Raw genomic sequence first — 22,430 nt, forward strand, 5'->3', positions numbered from 1 at the left:
TAGTAACAATTGACCATTTTTCTGTTATATTACGTCAATTATTTATTAATTAAACATATTTAGCCTATTAAATAACGCTAATATTATAAATTTGGCTTGAAGATGTTGGTGACGTTAATGAGAACGCCCTTAAACCATTCTCACAGTATATTATCACAGAATAAGAATATACAGAAGGTCACTCGTGTCGGAACCTTTGATGTTTTTATTCTTTGGCATGTTGCGCCGTGCATGGTAGCCGCCATTATTACAGCCAGCTGATTAGGGTTTTTGACTTTTTCCCAACCTTCAAAATGATCCAAAGTCATTTCTAAAGTCAAAATATGCTCGAATTCATTATTAAGTATTGATGTCATGTAATTTTAATGGTTGGAAACCAGTAACAAACCCTAATCAAATAGCTGGAATAATGGCCGTTGTAAGGACACGTTGAACACCTGAGTGACCGTTCTGTATAGTCATTATTCTGTGCTAATATTGACTTTGGGCTTGAAGATGTTGGTGACGTCAATCAGAACGCCTATAAACCATTCTCAGAACCTTAACTTATCAAGATATGACTGCAAGATTGTATGAAGATTTGGTCAAAAATTAAAGTCTAGTTTCTAAATTGATTAAGGTCTTCTGAATCCTAACCTACTCTACAACATCATGCATCGTTAATTTGCATAACGACATTAAAACGCAAAAGAAATCGTGAGATTCAAAATGATTTTCATATTTAAACGCGTTGAACGTGGTCAAGACGTGGTCTCTTATATTGACAACTAAAGATTGAAAGATTTGGGCACAGAGTGGCCAAATCTGTTCACAATGTTTACATTCGTGTGACTACTAACAGCACAATGCTACAGAGTAATGATTATACAGAAGGGTCACTCATGTGTACAACACGTCCTCATGTCGGCCATTATTCCAGCCAGATAATTAGAATTTCTCACTTGTTTCCAACCATTAAAATTAAATGACGTCAATACTGAGTAATGAATTGAAGTATGTTTTGACGTAAGAAATAACTTCGGATCAATTTAAAGGTTTGGAAAAAGTCATAAACCTTAATCATCCGGCTGGAATTATGGCGGCCACCATGCGCGGCACGACATGCGCGAGGACAAAATCATCAAAGATTCCGACACGAGTGACTCTTCTGTATATTCTTACACTGTGTTAAGGGTTAGAGCATGATCACGTGTGTTCTATGAGATTAAGAGTCGCAAGGATTAGATAGAGTGAATTTCATTTAATGTGAGGGTCTCTTAATCCCATAGGACACAAGTGATTAAGCTATAACCGTCTTAGAACATAGCCAAAGCCAGGAGGGATTATTTATGGTAGTGAATTTTACTAGGGATGGGCCGCCCGTCGTTGGCTCCTGCCGTTGTCCTGAGTTTGGTCTTTGATTATCCGGTGCGAGTTTTGTGCCGACCTATGTGCTTACTGTGTGCTTATTATGTATGTGAACCACGTAAGCGAGCTAGGGCTGTGGCGCTTAGATTTGTGTACTCCTTCTCAAACTGCGAAGTGCCCCAGGACCGGTGCGATTTTTTGTCGGAACACATGTATACACAGTACTTCGTACTGTGTAAGAGAACTAGGGCTGGGTCGCTTAGATTTGGGTATGCAGCCTGCCAGGGGGTTAAGTGCGCCAGAACCGGCAGTCTCTATATTGTTGTGTTTCTCTATGGATATAGAGATAGTCATATCTATTGAATTTAACATAAACCCTAAATGTTGTAAAATCTGTGTGGGTTCTGTAACAGATTTATCTTTATGGGGTACGAATCCTAACTTCTGAAACAATTGTATAGTGTCATGTACGTTTTGCTCGCATTCTGATTAGGAGTAGCCCATTAAAGAAGAGTCATCAATGTAACCGCTAGAAATGTGCCCAAGCTTCCTCAGCTTAGAATATACATGCTTGAGTATCTTTCTAAATAAACGGAAGATAATCCTTGAGCAAGGCATGTGAATTGGTACAGATTTTACCTTTCTACATAAATTTTAAGTATTTTTGATGCTCTATGTGTATTGGTATTGAGTAATAGGCATCTCTAAGGTCAACGGATGCCATGTAGCAACCAAGTCGCATGAGCTGAGTACAAGTATGGATAGATTCCATTTTAAAGTGGTGATATGTATCAAATGCGTTGAGCTCTTTTAGGTTAAATATCATTCTAAAAGATCAAAATTTCTTTGCTCTAAGAGAGATATTGGAGATAAACTCGCCCTGTTCATGCATGCTTGTAACAATGATACCTTTCTCTAGAAACTTTGTAACTTGACGATCAACATTTTGAACTTCCGAAGAAAAGATTTTTATAGAGTGGGTTGTTTTAGCTGGACTGGGTCTATAAGAAAATCAACCTTGTATCCGCTTACAGCTGATAAAATGGAAGGATCGTGATTTAACTCCCTGCACTTCCCAATAAATTGTTGTATCCGGCCTGCAACTATACTACAATAATTGTCTCCCCCAGATATGACAGAAGTACTACGCTTGCGTTTACTATAACGTACATGGTCAAGAGGAGGAGTCACTGCTTTCTTAGTGCTTTCCCCCCTGTCTCGACTTTACTCTTGGGTTGGTTTTGATAATAGTTTTGTCGTTGGGGTTGGCTTTGCAAATGATCGCCCTGACGTTGGAATAAAAAAGGTACATTGGAATTATATGAGATGGTCGACCGTTGATCGTTGCGTTTCCGTTTTTGGCTTGTCAGTTGCTGTGAAGCCTTTTTGCTTTCTTTTACTGTTTTCATGCGTTCCTTTAAATCCTCACTAAACAGTTCTGCAGCAACAGGTCCTTTGTTACTACAGATTGCCTTGTAATTTTCATCAAGGTCAACTTTGAACAAGTCTCTGCAGCACATGTTCAGATCATGATTAGCTGAAGCGAGAAGCGCAATAGATTAGCACAGGCTATCTCAGATAACCTCTGGTGTCGGTGCAGGTGTTGTAGGGTTTGTTCCATGAGAGGTATTAATCGTTCCCGCAATTTGCGAAATCGGAATGAGGCCCTTTATTAAGACTCTTGTAATTTTTGTCTAACCACAGAAAAAGAGTTTGCCGCGCAAACTCAGTGGTTATGTAGGTGTTTTGTCCTGTATTGTTTTTTAGAACTTTTTTGTCGTTCTACTCACCAGGATGGCAAATTATTTTATGGATTATTCGTATATGACCAAACGCGCCATCTGTAATGGCGGTGAGCTACGTAGAGAATGACCAATTTGCGCATGTGTAGTATCTCGTGGGATCTCTGCGGTAGATGCTAATAGAATTGCACAACATTTGCGAGGGTTAATGATTCGTTTGTAGATTCATTCTCTTCGTAATGTATTGTATTATACGTCTGAACATGAATCAAATTGTGAGTTGGCAATTTTAGATGTTCTTGTCCATACACGCAATGGCCAATTCCTTCTTAGAATTCATTGCAAGGTAACTTTTACAGGTTTGTACACATGCTTTGATCTTCTTCTTCACACAGAGAAAAGATTTTTTTATTAAAATCTTTAATAAAGCGAACGCTTAGACTGTCATAAGAGGAGTTCATTGAGGGTGATCTCAACTCATTGAGAAATATATTTCTCTCAAATGGATATCCTGAAAAAATGCTTTATAAATTTTTCTCATCTACAAAAAAAATGAGCAGAATAGGCCTTTTCGACCAGCTAAGTGCCCTGTGTCTATTAAACTTCCATGGATGGGTAAGGTTTCTGATGATATTGAGAGGAAAACTAAGAATATAGCAGAGAATTTTCTTTTGCAAGCAATGTTATCTTTATATTTTTGAAAAGAAGTATTCTACCACCCAAAGAATCTTTACCGGCAGAACTTTTAAACAGTGTAATTTATGAATATAAATATGTGTGCGATGTTCGCTGTGTAAGTAGAACGTCTCAAAGGTTGGGTGATAGGATCAAACATCATGTACCAACTTCAATCAGAAATGGAACGGTCCCATCAAGACAACAACCAAAACGTGATTGTAAGAAAAATAATTTAGTTTAATGTGACTCCGCGATAGGTAAACGTCTCTTGAATAACTCCCATTGTGCTGATTCTTCTTCCGACGACAATTTTAGAATCGTTAAGAAATGCCGTTCATTCTTTCAAGTACGCGTCATGGAGGCTGTTTTGATTAAGTTAACTAATCCCGTCCTCTGCCGACAAAAGGATTATGTTTTCAATTTATCCTTGTTTTGAGCGTCATCTCCCCATTTGGAGATGACGTACATTATTTCTTGGCTTTACAAATATCAGTAGATTTTAAATTTTCATTTAGCAGACGTTGACATCTAAGGAGTGGTCTCCCAAAATGCATTATGTCGTTTAATTTCACTATTAAATTATTACTTTTACCATTCACAATGGTATTTGCGATCTTTAGAACGATTTTCAGATTTGTCACCACGACAAAGTCTCTAGTTTATTAATTAGTTATTAATTTAAATACGCATGCGTCATTGATATGGTCATGTGACTGAATTTGAGAACATGTAGTCGTAAGCTATTAAAGCTTAGTATTTCGTTTGTATTCTATATGTTTTTGATAATAAATCGTTGAGTAATTAACAAATTCGATGATGCAAAAGCTTGAAGAATCCCTTATTACAAGTAAATACACATGCTAAGAGATTACAAGTATTGAATTTTCTCCGGTTTTGTGCATACGTGTGGACAGGTGGAAACGATTTAAATACGCTATGTGTGGTCGCAAATCTGTTCAGAAACGGAGGAAAAATCTCCGTATTTTTAAAAATATGTATACGTGTGAACATGGAGTTAGTGCAATAAGGTCCTGTTGCAGGATTTTAAAATCCAATGCAGACAGCACAATCAGGGCCAATACGTCTGGTAGAAGGGTATAGGGGTGATACACCCCAAATCTTGGACTCGTAGGCAAATAGCAGGAACTTTTCGGGCGATTTTTTTTTATTATGAAATAAAAATACAATATGATGTACTGAGCGATATAACACAAAAAGTAATATTATCAAAATATTAAAGTGTTCCATAGTTTCCCAAAGTACATCGTGTAAATTGCCGTAAATCCTTCTCCACATGTCTTCATTTCTCCACATTAAATTTACGAATCCAGTATATTCGTATCTCGTATCATTAGGTTAATTAGTCCGTGTTGTTACCCGTGTGAAATTTATTGTATCAAAGAATAGTTAATAGTATTCACTTGCAATAAATACGATCTCACATGTCATGCCTTGTTGAATAATATCTTTGAGAGGAATATATGGTCTATAGAGTAAAAACGTAATTTAGGAAATATAATATAAACGATAGGTGAGATAAGCACGGTTACATAATGACAATTTGCTACATACATATCAACACTGGTTTAAATGTTTAAATACAAGCACAGTGCATCAAGTTTCATCACAGTGTAGTATTCTCTCAAACGATATATATTTGATGTTTGCCAACTTCTGCGAAGCTTATGCTTGCGTAATGTCTCCAACTGTTAAATTTCAACATAATAAAATAAAAAACAGAAAGGTTATGCGCACCAAACACAACGTTAGTTGTATTTACAAAATTTTGTTGTGCAAATCGATGAAATGAAATGGAAAATAGTCCGTTATAGTCCTAAGTAAACTGAATACAAAGTAGCACACGCTGTGTTCTAAAGATAACGAAAAATAGCTAAAATATTTGCATCGATTGAGAAAAAAGGAAGCAATTAGTTTATTATCTTTTTTGATTATGTGATAACAAAAGCTATAATTCAATATTAAAATAAATTTTATGGCCAAAAATGCACCAGCCAGCAACTATTATGGGTGAAGAAAGCAGGTGGCCCATCTATGGTAATGTCAAGATAAATTACTACAACAAATTTTGGCGTAAATTTGCATTTCTAAGCATCTTAGAGATAATTAAGTGCATTGTTAAAATTATATTCTTTACAAATTCATGACTACTAGTGTTTTTCTGAAAGTACCATGAATAAAATTGACGAGCTAAAATTTATTTTTTCAACGAACTCTGAACCACTACAGAAGGAAGTATTGTTACTAGAAGAGAGCAAATACAAGTTGGTAAGCGTTACGACCAAATTCAAATGGTGCCTCCAGATTTCTAAAAAGTTACGATATCACAAACAATAAACCATCACGGGTTTCAAAGTCTAAGATAAATACTTTTGGAATTGTTCCTACAAAGCATTGTAGGTACCTTCGTAATACTGGGCCTGAGTGTACAAAATGCGTTGGTCGACTTATTGCATCTAAACGAAATAAACGAGTTTAGAACATTGTTTGTCCAATTTTCTTAAACTCAAAATCGAAAACAATGCAGATATCAAACGTTTTAATTCCTTACTAACTCGGTACATATCATTTACATGCAGTAAATTGTTTCTATAATTTCATTCATCTTTGCGACCAGTCCGTCATGTGTACCAAGGTCACAACGGTGTAATTCCCCAGTCTTCATATTCTCTTGTTTTACAAAAGTCAGGTTTAAGACCTTCTTTGTGCCCTTTTCCATCCGATACTCCCTGGCACACATAACACCATTGTCTAAATTTACTTTCCCAAAATCTTCCAATCACAGTGTCGTTAATATGACCTAAGCCTTTTACTTTCCATTCCAAGAACTTATTATACTCAGTTTTGTTGTTCATTAGAAACTTAAGTCGCTCCGCCAATTCTTTGGGAGACTTAAAATCTCTGACATTGATAATGGCATTTTTCAGATTTCCAGGCAAAAAATCATTAATTTTATCCGTGCTCATCACCACAGGTACTGCACCTGCGTTAAGTGCATTAAGAATTTTTTCATCAACATAGTAATCACAATCTTGGTTGAAAAACACAATAACAAACTTGTATAATTTTTCCACATCTTGTTTTGCTTCTCTAAAGTTTGGTGCCCAGCGTCCTACTATACCATCTTTATTATGTAAACATCCACCATAGGAATCGACATGAACATGTTCCATGAGATGTCTTATATACGCTGTCCTGACAGCTTCGCAGTTGGAAAGAGTAGCAATAATTCCTCCCGTTTTTTTCTCAAACGGAACCGGTGGATCTAAATTTGGCTTTGTGAAGAGTGGTGTAGGAAAATCAGAATCAAGTCGATAGCTTCTCGACAATTGAAACTGTGACATAAAGTTGCCGTCAGAAAGTATAGGAGTATAAACAGGATTTTCCATACCCGTTAGGATCCAGGGAACATCTTTTGATGGAGGTAGAGGATATGGATCTCTTGAATGTACAATAAATCCATTTGCTTCTTTAGCTCGCTGATGGTCTGATGTAACCTCACAGGCCACAGGACATTCGCCTTCTTTGTCACCTTTTGGCAAGTTTACTTCAAAGGATGCGGGTGAAGCACCAAAAAATTTACTCCAAAACAAAAGAACTATTTTACCTGTTCGTAATGGAGACGATGTTATATTTATTGCAATGGTAGACGTTGTTTCGGACTTATAAGTAGACACTGTTTTAGATTCATTAGTAGAAGTTGTTCCAATTTGATGAGTAGACGTTGTTTCAGGTTGACGAGTAGACGTTGTTTCAGATTTATTGGTAGGCGTTATTTCAGGTTGATGAGTAAACGTAGTTTCAGATGCAGGAGCATATTTTATCACAAACTCATTTTTGTAAAGATAGATGATCGTAGTAAAACCCACAACAAAAAAAACGATGGATATGCGGAACTGCATACTACATCCCTTATGAGATAAAGTGGCCATATTTACGTAAGCGAGAGTAGATCGAGGTGTTCGTAAAACCTATATCTATAAAAGTTGAAACTGAAAAAGAAAATGTGATAACATGTTAGCAAGTTTTATATGTGACAAAATGTAACAATAAGTTAAAGATATATTTCTGTCTTCAACAATGTCAAGTTTTTATGAAATGTTGTTAATATCAATAAAACATTAATGAAATGGTCACTCGCTTACAACGCAATAAGCATCTTACATGATTTGACAAAACGTCTCCATTTTATAAACATGAGCATGCTATGTTTGCTACAATCTTTTCTTAAAATTAAACAGCCACGTGCATATATTATACATCTTATTACTAGCAAACAAGGTTTTTGGCTTGATGAAAGTTGACATTACCACTCACATGTATGCTAATTAAATGGACGTACAATTTCATCATAATTGTCATGCACGTGGGGCAGCTTTAACGAAATTAAGTCGCCCATGTTCGTTTCTTACGAAAATGTCGACTGAAGAGAAGGAAAAACTTGAAAGGCTTCGTGTTAGAAGAAGAGGACATCGCGGAGTGTGTACTAAACTCGAGAAAGAGTCAGTTGAATCGTTTCGAACTCTGAAATCTCCTGTAATCGGTACGTATTTCCAGCATCACTCGCAGTAGGCAGCGTAGGATAGAGAGGCGCCGTCGACACCAGAGGTGACGAAGGGGGTGCGGAGGGCTCACACAAAGTCATACTGCTCCAATAGCAATGTCACTATCGAACCTACGGTAGAAGATGTTGAAGAAAACCCAATAATGGCCCCCGCGTCAATCTCTAATGCAGGGTTGAAAACTGTGAAAGCTGAAACCAGCCTGCGTGGCTTGCGCACTTCGAAAGTTGTCTTTTCGACATCATTCACTTTCAGCCGGACGGTCGCAACATCGTTTACAGCAGCCGTGATCCCCATGCGAAGCACTCGACTCGAGCTGAGAACTGGGTCAAGCGTAGACCATACGCCGGCCCCCCTCTCCACCTGCAGAGTAATACGCGCAGAAGGGCGTCCCACCATCGTCGCAGCTCTATCGGAACGATGATACTAAAGTCGCTTGGCTGCCTGAGCTTAGGTGAGAACAACCTCCAGCTGCGTACGGGTGGGGCGGTCCAAAGCGTATTCCCATATAGGGATCAAGCTCAGTGGATCTTGCGAACAAGGCCTCGAGCGTTCAATGTAGCAACACACTTGCTAGTGATGCGGCTCCCGTTAATGAGGAGCGCATTGATAAAGCCAGCCTCGCTAGTCATCTTGACTCTGACGCTTCCAGGCGTAAAATGACGACCATAATTTAAAAGTTTGATCTCGGGTGTTTTAGAGTAGGTTTCAAGCAAGGCCGCCAAATCACCGAACTTCTGTCTTGATCCTGGTACCGTAAAAGCATGCTGTCTGATCTCCTGCAAATTCCTCCTCATTAGGTGAAACTGTGGATGGCCGAAGTCGACTATGGTGATAGCGACCACCTCAAAGGGATAACTGCTGAGAAACTGTTGGCTTACTTTATTCGCAAGCACGCGATAGTCAGCCACGATGGCAACACGCATATCCTGATCCGCTTGAGGCTGCCTAAGATTGGCTTCAAATCCTTGAGGGTTTTCCGTTAACAATTCTACCAGCTGCGCACGCGAAGTGAAATAGTTGCTTTCGAGAAAGGCCTCGGGAATCATCTGGCACGCCAAAAAGCGGCCAAAGACGAGCAGCAGAAAGCGATCGAACTCCCCCTCTTTACGAGTCTGGAGAGAAGGCGCGGTTGTAATGACCGCCAGGAGTTAGTTTTTCAAACGGACAGCAGCGATGCTGTCGCGAACTGGCCTGTATCTGCAGAATAGTTGAGCAACATGGATTTGACCGCGCTCAGGACCGACTCTTCATTGAGAAGCTCAGTGTTGCCCTTGAACAAGGCATAGAGCTCTTTTACGCTTGGGTGCTTTTTTTAAAATCAGCAAGCTCAACTTGGATGGATTAGATCCTGCAAAGGGATGGGTTAGTATATACTGCATTGCTTTACACAGGAAGGAGATGGGCCCCTTTCGGGAGATAAACCAAGACCTCCATAAAGGACTTATGTGCTCGGGTTGGTTTATGATAAACTGGAGGACCTCCATCCCCCTCGCTTTTGGGATGAGGAAGGCCGACAGATAACCATCCGCCCTTCGCTCAAGTCGCAGTGGGAGACCATCGACTCTCCGGACTCGAATATGTTCAATTTTCTTCAAGAATCTGGTGATATCCCTTCCGAACTTCTTTCTGTAATTCTTGGTCAGATTTTTTCTCAATAAAAAAAGCTGCAAAGCTGCTAGCAAGCTTTAAAAACTTTCTGGTAATGACGGAGAAGGCAAAGCTTTCACTCAAAGTCCACCGCAATAGAATTTTCGTCGTAATAATAGGCGAATTGCTGATTGGTGCAGTCCATAGCGAGGATCGGGCGCTCGTAGCGGGTCAAGAGTTTCTCGTACAGTTTGAAGAAGAGAACCGGTTTATTGCCCGTGCCGCCGAAGAGCGTATTAAGAAACTGCTTCACGTTCGACTTATCCGTGGATCGGAAGAGATAGAGAAAGTTGTGTTAACCTTCATGTCCTTTATGTTGTCGAAGCTCTGGGAGAGGAAGAAGACGTTCAATTTCAGATGATGGCTATACATCGTAAAGAACTTATAGAGCCACACGCACTCCCTCTGTGTTCCGCATTTGAGATTCATGACGCGGATGTTGTCGATGATGACGTAGGACTCGGTTCTATTCTCGTATCCTCGATCGATTCAGGCATGACGAAATAATGCATCAAGACCGTGTTAGGTTGGATATATTGATCAGCGGAGGTGTTCGAAATGACGTACAGCCTTTTGGACGAACGTGAGCAAGGAGCCGTTTCATGAAGAAGCTCTTGCCCATATTGCTCTGACCCAAGAGCAAAACATTTTGCCCCCTATTTTTTGAGTAAAGGCAGAAGGTCGTCAAACCATTCTTTTTTTTAAAAATGAAGCCCGGGGATAGCGGGGTATTTGTCGCCACCAGTGCTAGTATCGCGCGCGATAACACTTGGAACAACAGAAGGCGCGGGCACCTGTGATGGCGTCGGGACGACTGACCCGGGGGCGGGGAAAAACAGCCGAAAATCTTTTTTAGAAAGATATGCACCGCTCTAAATGTTTAACGACTGGCCAATGTGGGCGCTCGTCGGGGTCGAGGACGCTGCCCGCAAGGCCTGGGAGATGCTGTTGTTGATGGGCTGATGGAAACGTGAAGCCGCAGCGGGCGCCGAAGCAAGGACATTGGGTGTCAAACTTGTGGCTGACGATTTCAACTTAGAAATGGCCCTCAATTTTGCGCGATTCGCTGCTCTCTTGCTCGTGCTCTTTGCCGCATCCAGGAGCATGCTCTTGAATTCATACAAACCGCTATTCTTCTCTCGCCCCGTGGTCTTCCGTCGTGTCCCTGCTGTTCTTCTAGGCGCTGCGCGCTTCGACGCCCCCGTCTTCCGTCTTGTTGTCGACCTTGGCGTTGCGCGTGTTCTTCGAACGGTTTCCGTCGTTCTTGTGAGTCTTTCCAGCCTCAATCTTTTTGCACCGCCCGTCGATGCTCGCGGGATGGCACATATTCCACCAGGTAGTTCTCGGAGGGGTGAGACATGTTGCCGTTTAGAATAACCGCGCCAAAGATACTGTCAACGACATTGTCCCCAGCGAGCTGAGCGCACCGAGGGCGAAGGACATCGAGGCATTCTCCGCGTAAAGGGCCATCCTTGTGGCGACTCTAAACAGCCTCCCGCTGTGCTCAGTATAAGGAATGGATTACCCGATCTCGAGCGTTGACATCGAACGCCTCCTGAAGGCCGAGCGAGACCAAAAACGGTTTGTTGGGGTCTGTAGCTGCGACAGCTTACCACATCTCCACAATGGGCAGTTTTGCATCAGCAACACGGACAACATCTACCCCCTCCATGATCCGGTCGAAGGGGGGCACCACCGGCTAACTGTTTGTTGTACTGGAACACATGTGCTTGTCTTCAATAGCTTTGGATGTGTGCTCGCTGAAATTGAGGAAGCATATACAGAGCTCCAGCGGCGCAAGTATTTTCTGGAAGCCTTTAACAAGCGGGTCATGATTACGAATACGTTTGCAGTGCAGAGTCGAGCAAGGGCTGTCTGCGGGGGCCATGCTGTCCTGGCGGGGCGGCTGTTTATAGAAGAGGGTTCTGTAAAGGGGCTTTTAAAAAGATCAATTGGAATGTTCGGCGGAGACACTCTAACTAATGACCATTAAGTACTCGACTTTGTGCCTCTCACCACAGGCGGTGTTCCTGACGATTTCGAAGCTGAAGAGAAGTCGCCTACGACACGTAATGTCAAATCTGTCGTCCTGACAAAGCATGGTCGCGTTTCTACGGACGGAAGCGTTGAGGAACGCCTCGCAGAGGTTTACTACAGTCCTGCAGGGTACTGGATGGGCCTTGCTGCTATTCCAAAGCTGGCAAAAGAGACTGGCGTCTGCGAGGATGTGGCTCATGAATGGCTAAAAAAACAGGCCATCTGGAAGATCTATTTGCCCGAACCAACGCGAAGTGCTATTCCCCGACTTAAGTTTGATATCAGCACCCCGAATGAGGTCCACTAGGCCTTATTCGGGGTGCTGATATCATTGACGGTCGGAAGACGCACATTCAAATACGCATTGACGGTCGTCGACGTAGCAAGTCGGTATAAGGAGGCCCACGCGATCACAGACAAGACAGCAACCCAGGTTGGGAAGGCGTTAGAGTCTATTTATGCCCGTGGGCCTCTTCGATGGCCTAAAGTTTTACAAGTCGACCCTGGCTCGGAGTTCCCGAGGCTGTGCAAAGCGATTTGACGGGGTAGAGTCGGAGTTCATACGAATCAGGGGATCGTAGAAAGATTTAATCGAACATTGGCGGAGCGATTGTTCGTTTATCAGTATAACCGCGAGCTGGCTGAGCCTGGAACTCGAAACAAAGAATGGGTATTAAAATTACATAAGGTGGTAAAAGCGCTCAATAATGAAACTACCCATTTGACGGGCGAAAAGCCCTCCCTTGCGATTCGGAAGAAGAGCGTTAAGGACAAACCCGTTGCGCCAGCGCTTCGTCCAGTTGGTTTCAAAGAGCAACGCTTGCCATCGGATGTTATGCTGCGGTATTTGTATGCGCCTGGCGACCTCGAAGGTGGCGAACGGCGTAGGGCGACCGATCCTATCTGGAGTGTGACCTCACACCAGGTCGAGCGGGCTGTAGTTGAGTGCAAGAAGCCCGTGTTTTATTTTGAGCGATTGACCTAAGGGCACGTTTGTGCGCGAGGAGCTCAAGTGGTGCCCTTTGGTACCGAAACAGCGCCGGCTTAGACGATGGGGTCCTGTCACGCTTTTTAACACCTTCGGCTTTCAGGATAGAGTACATCTTGGGCCTGAGTCCCAAAAACTCAGCGATAGGCGCCCCAGCGCACTCGTCCTTCATTTTCCCAGCACATTCTTGTTGGCTGTGCTGAACAGCGGATGCATATCTATATCAGTGAGTAGCTCGAGCTCCACCCCCGTGTGCTTGAGGAGAGCGTTCCAGCTTAAGCCCGGGCTCGTATACTAAGGGGCCAGGCCTAGCTTGTATTGCTCGAGGCACAGTTTTCGGAAGTTCTCGAAGACGTCGGCGAGGAGGAGAACATCAGTCCGAAGGTAGAGCTCGTGGGTTGTGCAGCTGAATGCGTCCCAGACCATTTTTCCGTGGGCATAGTCGTCATCGGTAATGCCTTTGACGGACAGTTTGCTGTAGAAAGCCTTCTTCGGTGGGAGGGACCCCTCGTCGAATGTGGACCAGCCGTCTGTATACTCATAGGGGTAGATCCCGTTGCGGAGCAGGAGGGTACGCCTCTTAGGGTTTGGCTCTAAGTCTGCTGTGATGCGCATGTCTTGCGGATTGCTGGCTTCCACCAGTTTATCCAGACATCAGAGCATCAACTGGGTGCTGTCGATATATCGAAGCTGGCCGATACTGAACGAGATGTATTTCACGGCATTGTTGGGGATGCAGGTGACCTTCCCTTCAGTCTTTGCGATGGTCTGCATGATGAGATGGCTGTCAAAGCCCCGCAGGTTGTGAAAGACAATCGGTATGGTTGTCATCTTCGAACTGAGCCACAACTTGAGGTTGCACTCACTTTGGGCCGCATCTTGGTACTTGCCAGTAATGTGGCAGTGGTCTCGCATAGAATCGCCTTCGATGGGCTTGCTGCAAAAGTGGCAGTTTGGGGCTTTCTTGTGGCTCCCCCAGTCCTTTCCTGTCTTGTGCATAGGCTCGGGGTTAGCCAACACTGTCTTGATCTTACGCTCCTCTTCTTGGATCGCATCCAGGAAATGCTTGGTCCCGTCAGGCCATCGGTGGAGCTGCGGCGGCTGCGTTTCCCCGTCGGAATGAGCGACTATGTACGAGTAGCCGTATTCCTCGTGTCGGGAGGTTTGCTGGGTGTAACTCTTGTTGGGGTTAAGCGCGCGGTCCTCGATTTTGCGAACCAGACTCTCGAAGTCGGCGTAGATTATGAAGGGCGCTTTGAGCTGCTTGTGGTAGTGCTCAAAGCTGATTTTGTCATTTTTCCGGGGTTGCATTCTGATGGCAACCGCGGCCTGGTTGAAGCCTCGACATTCAGGCTTATGCTCTTCAAGCAAATCCTGTCTGGTGAAGCCGTGAAGGCAACGTTCACAGAAGTGCAGCCGGTGGGTATCCTTCGATTCCCGGTTGAGAAGGCAGTTGAAGTCCTTGATCCAAGTGTTGTGGTGTTTCTCATGATTTTTCGAATCCGAGACGAGGAAGAGATTCACAATCTTGTGAGCTCTCTCTACTTTGCTTAGACGGCAAGGAACGACGCCGCCTTCCCAACCATACACGTTGATAGCAAGGTCGTTCTGACGCTCTACTCGTTCGAGCTGGGAGAGCGGTGTGGGTGCGCACACCCCCACAAAGTCAAGGCCGTCTTCAGTGGGATACTTGGCCGGTTGTTGCGGGTCTTTAGCTGCAAGAAACAGCCCTGTCCTTAGAGACCAGCGGGGGCGGTCGTCGTCTTTGTTTTTCACGTTGACGATCGTCTTCTTATTCTTGACTGGGTTGGAGAAACGAAGGTATGAGCCTTCGCATAAAGGCTGGTAGTTAGCGATGTCAAGCTAGAGTGTTTTGACACGATCCACTACCCACCCATACCCTTCCCGAGTGAATTTTCCAATCTCTCAGGGATAGTTTGGAAGGCTTCATGTAGGGGTTGCGGAATCTCATGCTCCTGTAGCAGCGTGATCTGCTTTGTCCGGAACACTGGTGCTTGAACCACTTCAGTACCATTTGCTTCATCCTTCCGATGCTCAACCTCAACAGCCAACTGGAACTTAACTCCTCGTAGAGCTAATAGCTCCTCGACAAGTTTGTGTTCGATGTTGGTTTGGGCGCTTTTGAGGAAAGCCATCAAGTCGCGTTCGGAGGGTGCCCTTTCGGCACCTGAATTTTCCAGGATCTTAGATGATAGCTGAAGACCTTCGTTTCATTCCACTTAACTTCCGTGGGTGGTGGGGGAGGAGCCCTTGTGGGACGTTGTGGTCTGCGCCTCAATGACATTTCAGCAAGAAGCTCGTCGATGTATGCATCAATTTCATCATTGGTAGACTTGACGGGGCTGCGCTTGCGCGGTTTGGAGATTGGCGGAGTGACATTTCTTGGCGTGGGTGTTGAGGCGGCGGGTGGTTGAAGAGCCTTAAGAGAGGCGTTCAGCGCGTGTCCGCTGATTACACCTTGGTCATATAGTTGCAGAAGTTTATTAACAGTATCCATCTCGAGTGTTGCAAATCTCGTTGGTATGCATTAGGGGAGAAATTTTTCTAAATCAAAATTAATTCTAAATGTCGAAATTAAATCGGCGAGTACGCAAGCAAACGTTTTTCTTGCTTGTTTTTGTTTATAAAAAAACATATGCTGCACCCTATTCGCACTGCAGGCTTTACAAAGGATACTTTCTGCTTGTGTTCCGACCCCACACTTACGACATGGTTGTGGAAGTCGCTTGCCTTCCCATAACCGCCTCATATGAAATCCGCAGTTTTCACCCATGCAGCTTTGTCCACATGTGGTGAGCATTCCGGATAATAACCACGCACACTTGTTCTTGCCCTGCCTCATAGCTTTCGAATTTTTGGATATACAATATGTGAGAATTTATGTCTAAATAAATAATAGACACCCGACGGCCGGTTGCGCGGACACTGGGGATGGGCCGCCCGTCGTTGGCTCCTGCAGTTGTCCTGAGTTTCGTCTTTGCTTATCCGGTGCGATTTTTGTGCCGACCTATGTGCTTACTGTGTGCTTATTATGTATGTGAACCACGTACGCGAGCTAGGGCTGGGGAAGTGCCCCAGGACCGGTGCGATTTTTTGTCGGGACCCATGTATACACAGTACTTCGTACTGTGTAAGAGAACTAGGGCTGGGGAGCTTAGATTTGGGTATGAAGACTCTCAGGGGGTGAAATGCGTCAGAACCGGTGGTCTCTATACTACTCATTATGACATAGCATCAGTAAAATGTCAACCGCATCACTGACTCAGAACTATTTATTATCAAACCTTTTCTTCGTGTAAGAACGGCAATTTTTATAGTGGATAATTTGAAACAAAAATGAAACATACTTTCCAGTCGTGGTATTAAATATAGCTTTAAAAGTCACTTATAGAATCATTCAAACGATTTTCATTTGGAATGGAAATAACATTGATTTGTTTATAGTCATACTTCATATTACGCAATGCTTTGGTATCAAATTTGCTAAGTTAGAAATGTAAATACAAAATCTCGGTTAACTTACGTAAAATTACCTTCGTTTTAAAAATAAGACTTCATATACGACGATCGTGTGGACAAAATTATGCTTGCTTTAGTTCTTTACATGTTACGTACCTAACAAAAGATGAGAAATTTAATATAAAAACGCGACTACATATCAGTTAAAAAATGGTGATCATAATTAATTCATACATTATTGAAGAATCAACTTTTTATCCATATGAGTTTTGTTACATAAACACATTTCAATAACGAACGAAGATGAAGAGTTAGTCAGGATCTTCTTTAACAAACAGTATTATTCTATAACTAAATATACATCACTGACAAAAACAAGTGTTATAGAAATAAAAATACATAAATAAGAACCTCATGCAGAGTACATAATAACATTGAGATTAGTCAAATTCCAAAGGACTGCTGCTATATCTTAGAAAGTTTCACAAGTTTTAACTCAGGAATAGAGAATCACCTATCTAAGACAGGATTTGAATGTCAATGATTAAGACACGATTTTTGATACTCTAAATGAATTTTCATTTCATAAGTCAGTTCTTATTATAAAAAACCTTTGTTTTTGAATAAACCATTGTAAATTATAAATATATGGCAAACATCAACTACACGCAATTATAATTTATAAAAAAAATTCAGCGTCCTTAATGTAAAAAATACAACCATGCTATTCTTCCTTTGCGCTTAAAGCTTTAACTCTTTTTAATGACTTAAAATCATTTTACGCCTCGCTGAGTCCCTGTTACAGGGTTCATGTGAACAGGCTGTTAGTTTACTGGCTGCCGTTTGCCATATTGTCAATCCTATTTTTCACACAATGAAATTTAAAGGCTGCCAATATGGTAATCACATGCGTAATAAGATATGCGTGGCACGAAAAATTCAATGGAGTGGCACCACTAGAATATTGGTTAGTTTATGCAAACTTTATATTTGACTTGAGATGGTACATAGTAATTTTCTCAGTAAATATTGATGTTATGCAAAGTTTTTCCTCCCATGACCACCCCTAAAGTGAACCTTCTAAACATGTCAAGAACTTTACAAAAGTCATTTCTTTTTGTTTTTGAAAGTTAAAACTATGTTGACATTGCAATTTTAGTGGGGTGTCGATTTTAGGATTTTCGTCCTTGATTAAAGAATTGGCACATGTATCATGTTGTTTGTCGTTGTCATTTTACACCTTCAAGTTGAAATTACTTCTGGTAAACGAAGTGCATACAAACTCTTTTACAAGTAGTTCTTGACCACTAACTTATTCATCACACGTTAGTAATTGATCATGCGGCGTGCATAAATTAAATAGTTGTTACTTTTTTAAAACTTGACGATACTAACGTTACTAACATCCATGTCATTGTTGCTAATACGTAACCGTGAGTTAGCATTGGTTAGTAACAAAGTGTTGCACTACGACTCTACGACAAAGACACACTATGTTTCACCAATACCAATTTAAAGTCTAATCTCTAACGATAGAGTCTCACGTTTTCAAACGTCCTTCCATATTTGCTAAATTTCAACATTCTACGGTCGTTTACTGCATACAAACAACAGCTTCCATTACTTAACTTTATAAAAGGTTATTTTATGCATGCGCAGAAGCACAACACAAACAGAAATACACGAACGCAACCAGAAGTAAACTATTTTGAGTTTACTCGATAAATTCCATAGCATTTCTAATTCAAGTAGTGCTCTTTTAAATAAGTTGAAACTGTACGTGTTGCGTTGACGCAGGAATGTTGTTAATGAAGATCGTATCAGACAATATATTTTACGAGAACTCAATGAATGCGGTATTATACTTGGATATAGAGCTATTTGGAGGCTTTTGCAATGTAAGTATAACGTGCTAGTACGTTATTTGACATTTCAAACTATGCTTAAAGAAATCGACCTTGAAGCAGCGAGACCTCGACGAGGAAACAGACTAATAAGAAGAAAGTATTTGAATCCACGCCCTAAATACACCTGGTAAGATAAACTGAAGCCGACGGGTAAGATAAACTGAAGCCGTATGGGTATGGCTTTGCATTTTCACGGACACATTGACGGCTTTATATATAAATTTATCGGCTGTCGGATAATTATAATAAATAAAATTACGCCAAAGGACATCGTGTCGTTGTGAATTGTGCGTGAGAAATTTAGTTACATCAACTCATTTTCTATTTTAGGCAATGATGTGGAAACTTGGACAGGACTTGTTTTTATAAAGATAAGATAACAAAAAGCTCTATCACAAACTTATGGAGGGTGATCTCCCGAAATTAATAGCTATATTTTCAATTACTAATGCGCATTTTTTCCTTTGCAATGTGCATTTTGTCTTGATCATATTCCATTCTGGAATTTCATAATCGAATTTTTTTCCTGTACAATTTCTGTTAAAACTCATTTTGTTGTTGAACATTCCATTATGATGACGTAACATTATTAGTGATTCGCAAAACATCAAATTTTACTCAATCACATTATAATTTATTTATAATTTATTTTCTTGATGCGGTAATAATGAAAACAAAATAAACCAATTGTTTTACCTACATGTCTACAACCCTAAAACATGGCAGACAGGTTATACATTGTAAGTCTCCTTCGCAACTCTATTTTGAGTTGTATTGCTGACCTCGAAGGAAGTCCAGATCGGGATTCTTGCGTTTTTCGTATTGATTCTCTTTACCATACTACGTTGCGATTTGCTGAAGTATTCGAGCTTGAAGAGGCTGTTCTGCAGTTAATCTCAAACGCAAAAGAACTTTTAAATTTCGATGTTCATCATGATATTTATCCATCTTCTTCATTGAACTGCCCTCAAGTTTTCAATAGTTTCCCATACTTGCCATGGCACAGAACCTATTGTTGAGTTGAAATAATCTCTAAAACAGTCTCTGATATTTTTTGATGGCATTGAATAGTTATTGGATCAAATATGTGTTACATCCTGAATTCCGCCATTATTGACATTCTCTCTTCTCCACCCACCTAGTCTAAGTGAACCATTGCAGTCACGGTCAATTAAGTCAGGTGGACAATATGGATTACTTGGAATACACCTGTCAGCCATAAGGTAGTTATGAAGAGCTACAATTGCTTTTGTAGCTTGCACTGCAACGTCGGCATCTGCCGTAATTGCTCGTCTGAAAAGTCTGAATCGTGAGGTGGCAGTGCCAAAGGCATTTTCTACAATTCTTCTTGCACGGGAGAACCTGTAATTTGCAATTCTCTCGGGGATCTGGATCTCTACCTAGGATAGGGTTTCATTAAATAATTTTTAAGAGGGAAAGCAACGTCTCCAACAAACACATATGGTACACTAATATTGGTCCCAGGTAGCAGTCTTGAGTGTGGAAGGTTTCATTTGTTCTGTTCCATAGCAATACCAAGTTGGCTACTTGAAAAACGCTACCGTCACTTAGACGTCCATAGTCGCCTACATCAACTATCGTAAATTGATATTTTTTATTCACAAATGCCATCAGGATAAAACTGTGGAACGTCTTGTAGTTAAAAAACATAGATCATGCTCGTGAAGGACACTGGATAATGATATGCTTACAGTCAATCGCTCCAACGCAGTTCGGGAAATTCCACCTTCTCTCAAAGTCTTTCTTTATACGAACTCGGAACAGATAAAAGAACATTTTTTGCCATAACATTCCACAAAGCTTTACAAGTCTCCCCTATAATTCGTCCCACAACAGTATCACTTAAACGGTAAATTGCTGCAATAGTTCTAAAGGCATCTCCAAATATTTTAAAGTGACGCAAAGCCTTTCTTCAGGTCCAATAGCTTCTCTTCTTGCATGCCAGCGTGTTATTTTTGGTGCAACCAAGGTCAGTAATTCTTCAAACTTGAAAAGAGTCATACGAAACAAACGAAAAAAAATTCTTTGTCATATAGCATAGCTTCTTCAACTAGAGTATGGCATTCTCCTTTTTCTTTCCTTTATTGTAATATATTCCTTACCCAAAATCTTTTCTTGTATTTTTGTTTTCTTAATCTTCGTCTTAAAAGAATTAGCAGAAAAAGTCGTCGTCGATTATTTAGAGCCGCCATGTTTTGCTTAAATTTCCCGCCATCTCTGGCGAAAATAATGGAAATAAAATCCAGCGGGCGGCCAACGCTCTCATAAAACAGATTTCACACTCGTGGGCGAAGCGACCGTAATGAAAAACTGTCTTTAAAGGCCATTACTTGCGCGAGCAATAACTACGAAACGAAACTTAATTGAGAAAACATCTGGCCACAAGAGAGTCATAAAACGATGCTACACACAGTATGTGTGTCCGCCTAAAAGTTTGTCAATCTCGAGTTCTTTAACGTAGACCGCATTGAGTAGTTATATTATGATGTATTTCACTACATATGGCCCTTAGAAGGTTAAGTACAAGTTTCGGTTGATAGAAAATATATAACACTAACAGGGACCTGTTATGACTCACATCACAGCAGTTTTCTCAAGAAATCCCATGTCTAAAAATAGTGACATTTAAAACGGTGCGAATCATATCCTGTGAGAATAGACGAACTTAGTAGCTATCATAAGAGCAACAAGAATCACTTTTGCAATATCGCCAGTATATTTTTGAACGCTTTGTTAGTCATTTTATCAGACATCAGAAACCAAACAATTAAAAAAATTTGTTCTTTGAACAAACTTCTCTACTATATATGGCAAAATTCGTTTAAATCAGGCATACCTGTGTCGAGAGGAGTGAAGAGCTTGTTCAAATCAGAAATTTGCCAATATACCGTAAAATTCTCGAGAAAGGTGATGCTATCTGTTTCAATGCGATTGCTTTTAGAATTTGTGAAGCTCCTTATCGTAGCAGACGTAGAGTCGCAGCCAAACACTGGAGGTTGCTAAGATAGAAAGAATGTTGATGAAATTGAACGAATCTTATTTAATGGCAAATGATTAGTTATGCTACCACCAACTGTTGCTACCATGCAAGAATTTTTTAATTAAAACAGTGAATTTCAGTAAATGGGCAGCTGTTTTTACATTTGTAGTTCACCCATTTGATCTAAGCTCTCGAATTTATGTCCTCTCTAATAGTCTGCAAGTGATGAATGTCAAGTTACGATAAAACTTTTACATAGATAAATTATTCGTAATGTCAGGATCACTACATGCGGTCGTTTCCACAAGAAATAGCTATCGCAAGCCTGAAAATTCATCTAAAAATCCTATATTCTATAATAAGAAATTACGTCAACATGGTTTCCATCTTAGTTTTCAGTGTGTTCTCCTCGAAACACTCCTTATTCATTTCACTTTAATATAATAGTGGAAGAAATAAATCAAGTTCGTATTCTTTTCTTCCCCGAATGACAACTGACAACTTCAATTTGCATTATATAAAATAAAAATAAAAACAATAAAACGCCTGCGTTAATTGGTTGATAGCTGAGCCTCATCAATTAAATCCATCAAAGAGTATTTGCTAATCAATCATGAATACATGTTATAGGAAATATTAAAACCTTTGCTTTGAATTTATTTTTTTTACATTATTGTTATTTTATAAAAGAAATGTAAAGATGTTTTTGCCTGATCTGCTTTCGAGTACTCCCAAAGGTCTCCTCGGTTTTAATATTTCCACAATAAACATCTTTTATTTCTTAATTGAACATCGGCAAATCTTGCAAAGTACACCAAGCGGAAACATTTGTTTCCTTCATAGAAACTTACGTCAATTTGAAACCTCCACAGCAGCAAACGTGACTATGGCACTTTAATAAGTTGCCACAAAATGAAAATTTTGCTAATTGAATCGTGTTTTATTGAATAGTGAACACAAAAGGTCTGTCCATAAGCTAAGAGAGGAGGAAAAAGTTAGTGTGGCTAAAACCTGTGCCAT

General features: G+C 40.9%; 1 protein-coding gene and 1 long non-coding RNA gene across 3 annotated transcripts; both read right to left on the reverse strand.

Moving 5' to 3' along the window:
* Nucleotides 1-5,851: 5,851 nt before the first annotated feature.
* On the reverse strand, nucleotides 5,852-7,773 carry LOC124451525 (alpha-(1,3)-fucosyltransferase 11-like). The gene has a single exon (XM_047002182.1). It carries the CDS (start codon nucleotides 7,715-7,717, stop codon nucleotides 6,422-6,424), a length of 1,296 nt encoding a protein of 431 aa, XP_046858138.1. The 5' UTR covers nucleotides 7,718-7,773; the 3' UTR covers nucleotides 5,852-6,421.
* Nucleotides 7,774-16,510: 8,737 nt separating this feature from the next.
* On the reverse strand, nucleotides 16,511-21,435 carry LOC124451573. 2 transcript variants are annotated; one of them, XR_006950540.1, is made up of 2 exons: nucleotides 21,267-21,435; nucleotides 16,511-16,658 (listed from the first exon to the last, which is right to left on the reverse strand). It is a non-coding gene; the product is annotated as an uncharacterized LOC124451573 (long non-coding RNA). The 2 variants fall into 2 exon arrangements; XR_006950538.1 differs by lacking the exon at nucleotides 16,511-16,658 and adding an exon at nucleotides 19,047-19,304.
* Nucleotides 21,436-22,430: the final 995 nt, after the last annotated feature.

Source organism: Xenia sp. Carnegie-2017, unplaced genomic scaffold, assembly GCF_021976095.1.
Source record: "Xenia sp. Carnegie-2017 unplaced genomic scaffold, XeniaSp_v1 HiC_scaffold_24, whole genome shotgun sequence".
NCBI classification, from domain to species: domain Eukaryota; kingdom Metazoa; phylum Cnidaria; class Anthozoa; order Malacalcyonacea; family Xeniidae; genus Xenia; species Xenia sp. Carnegie-2017.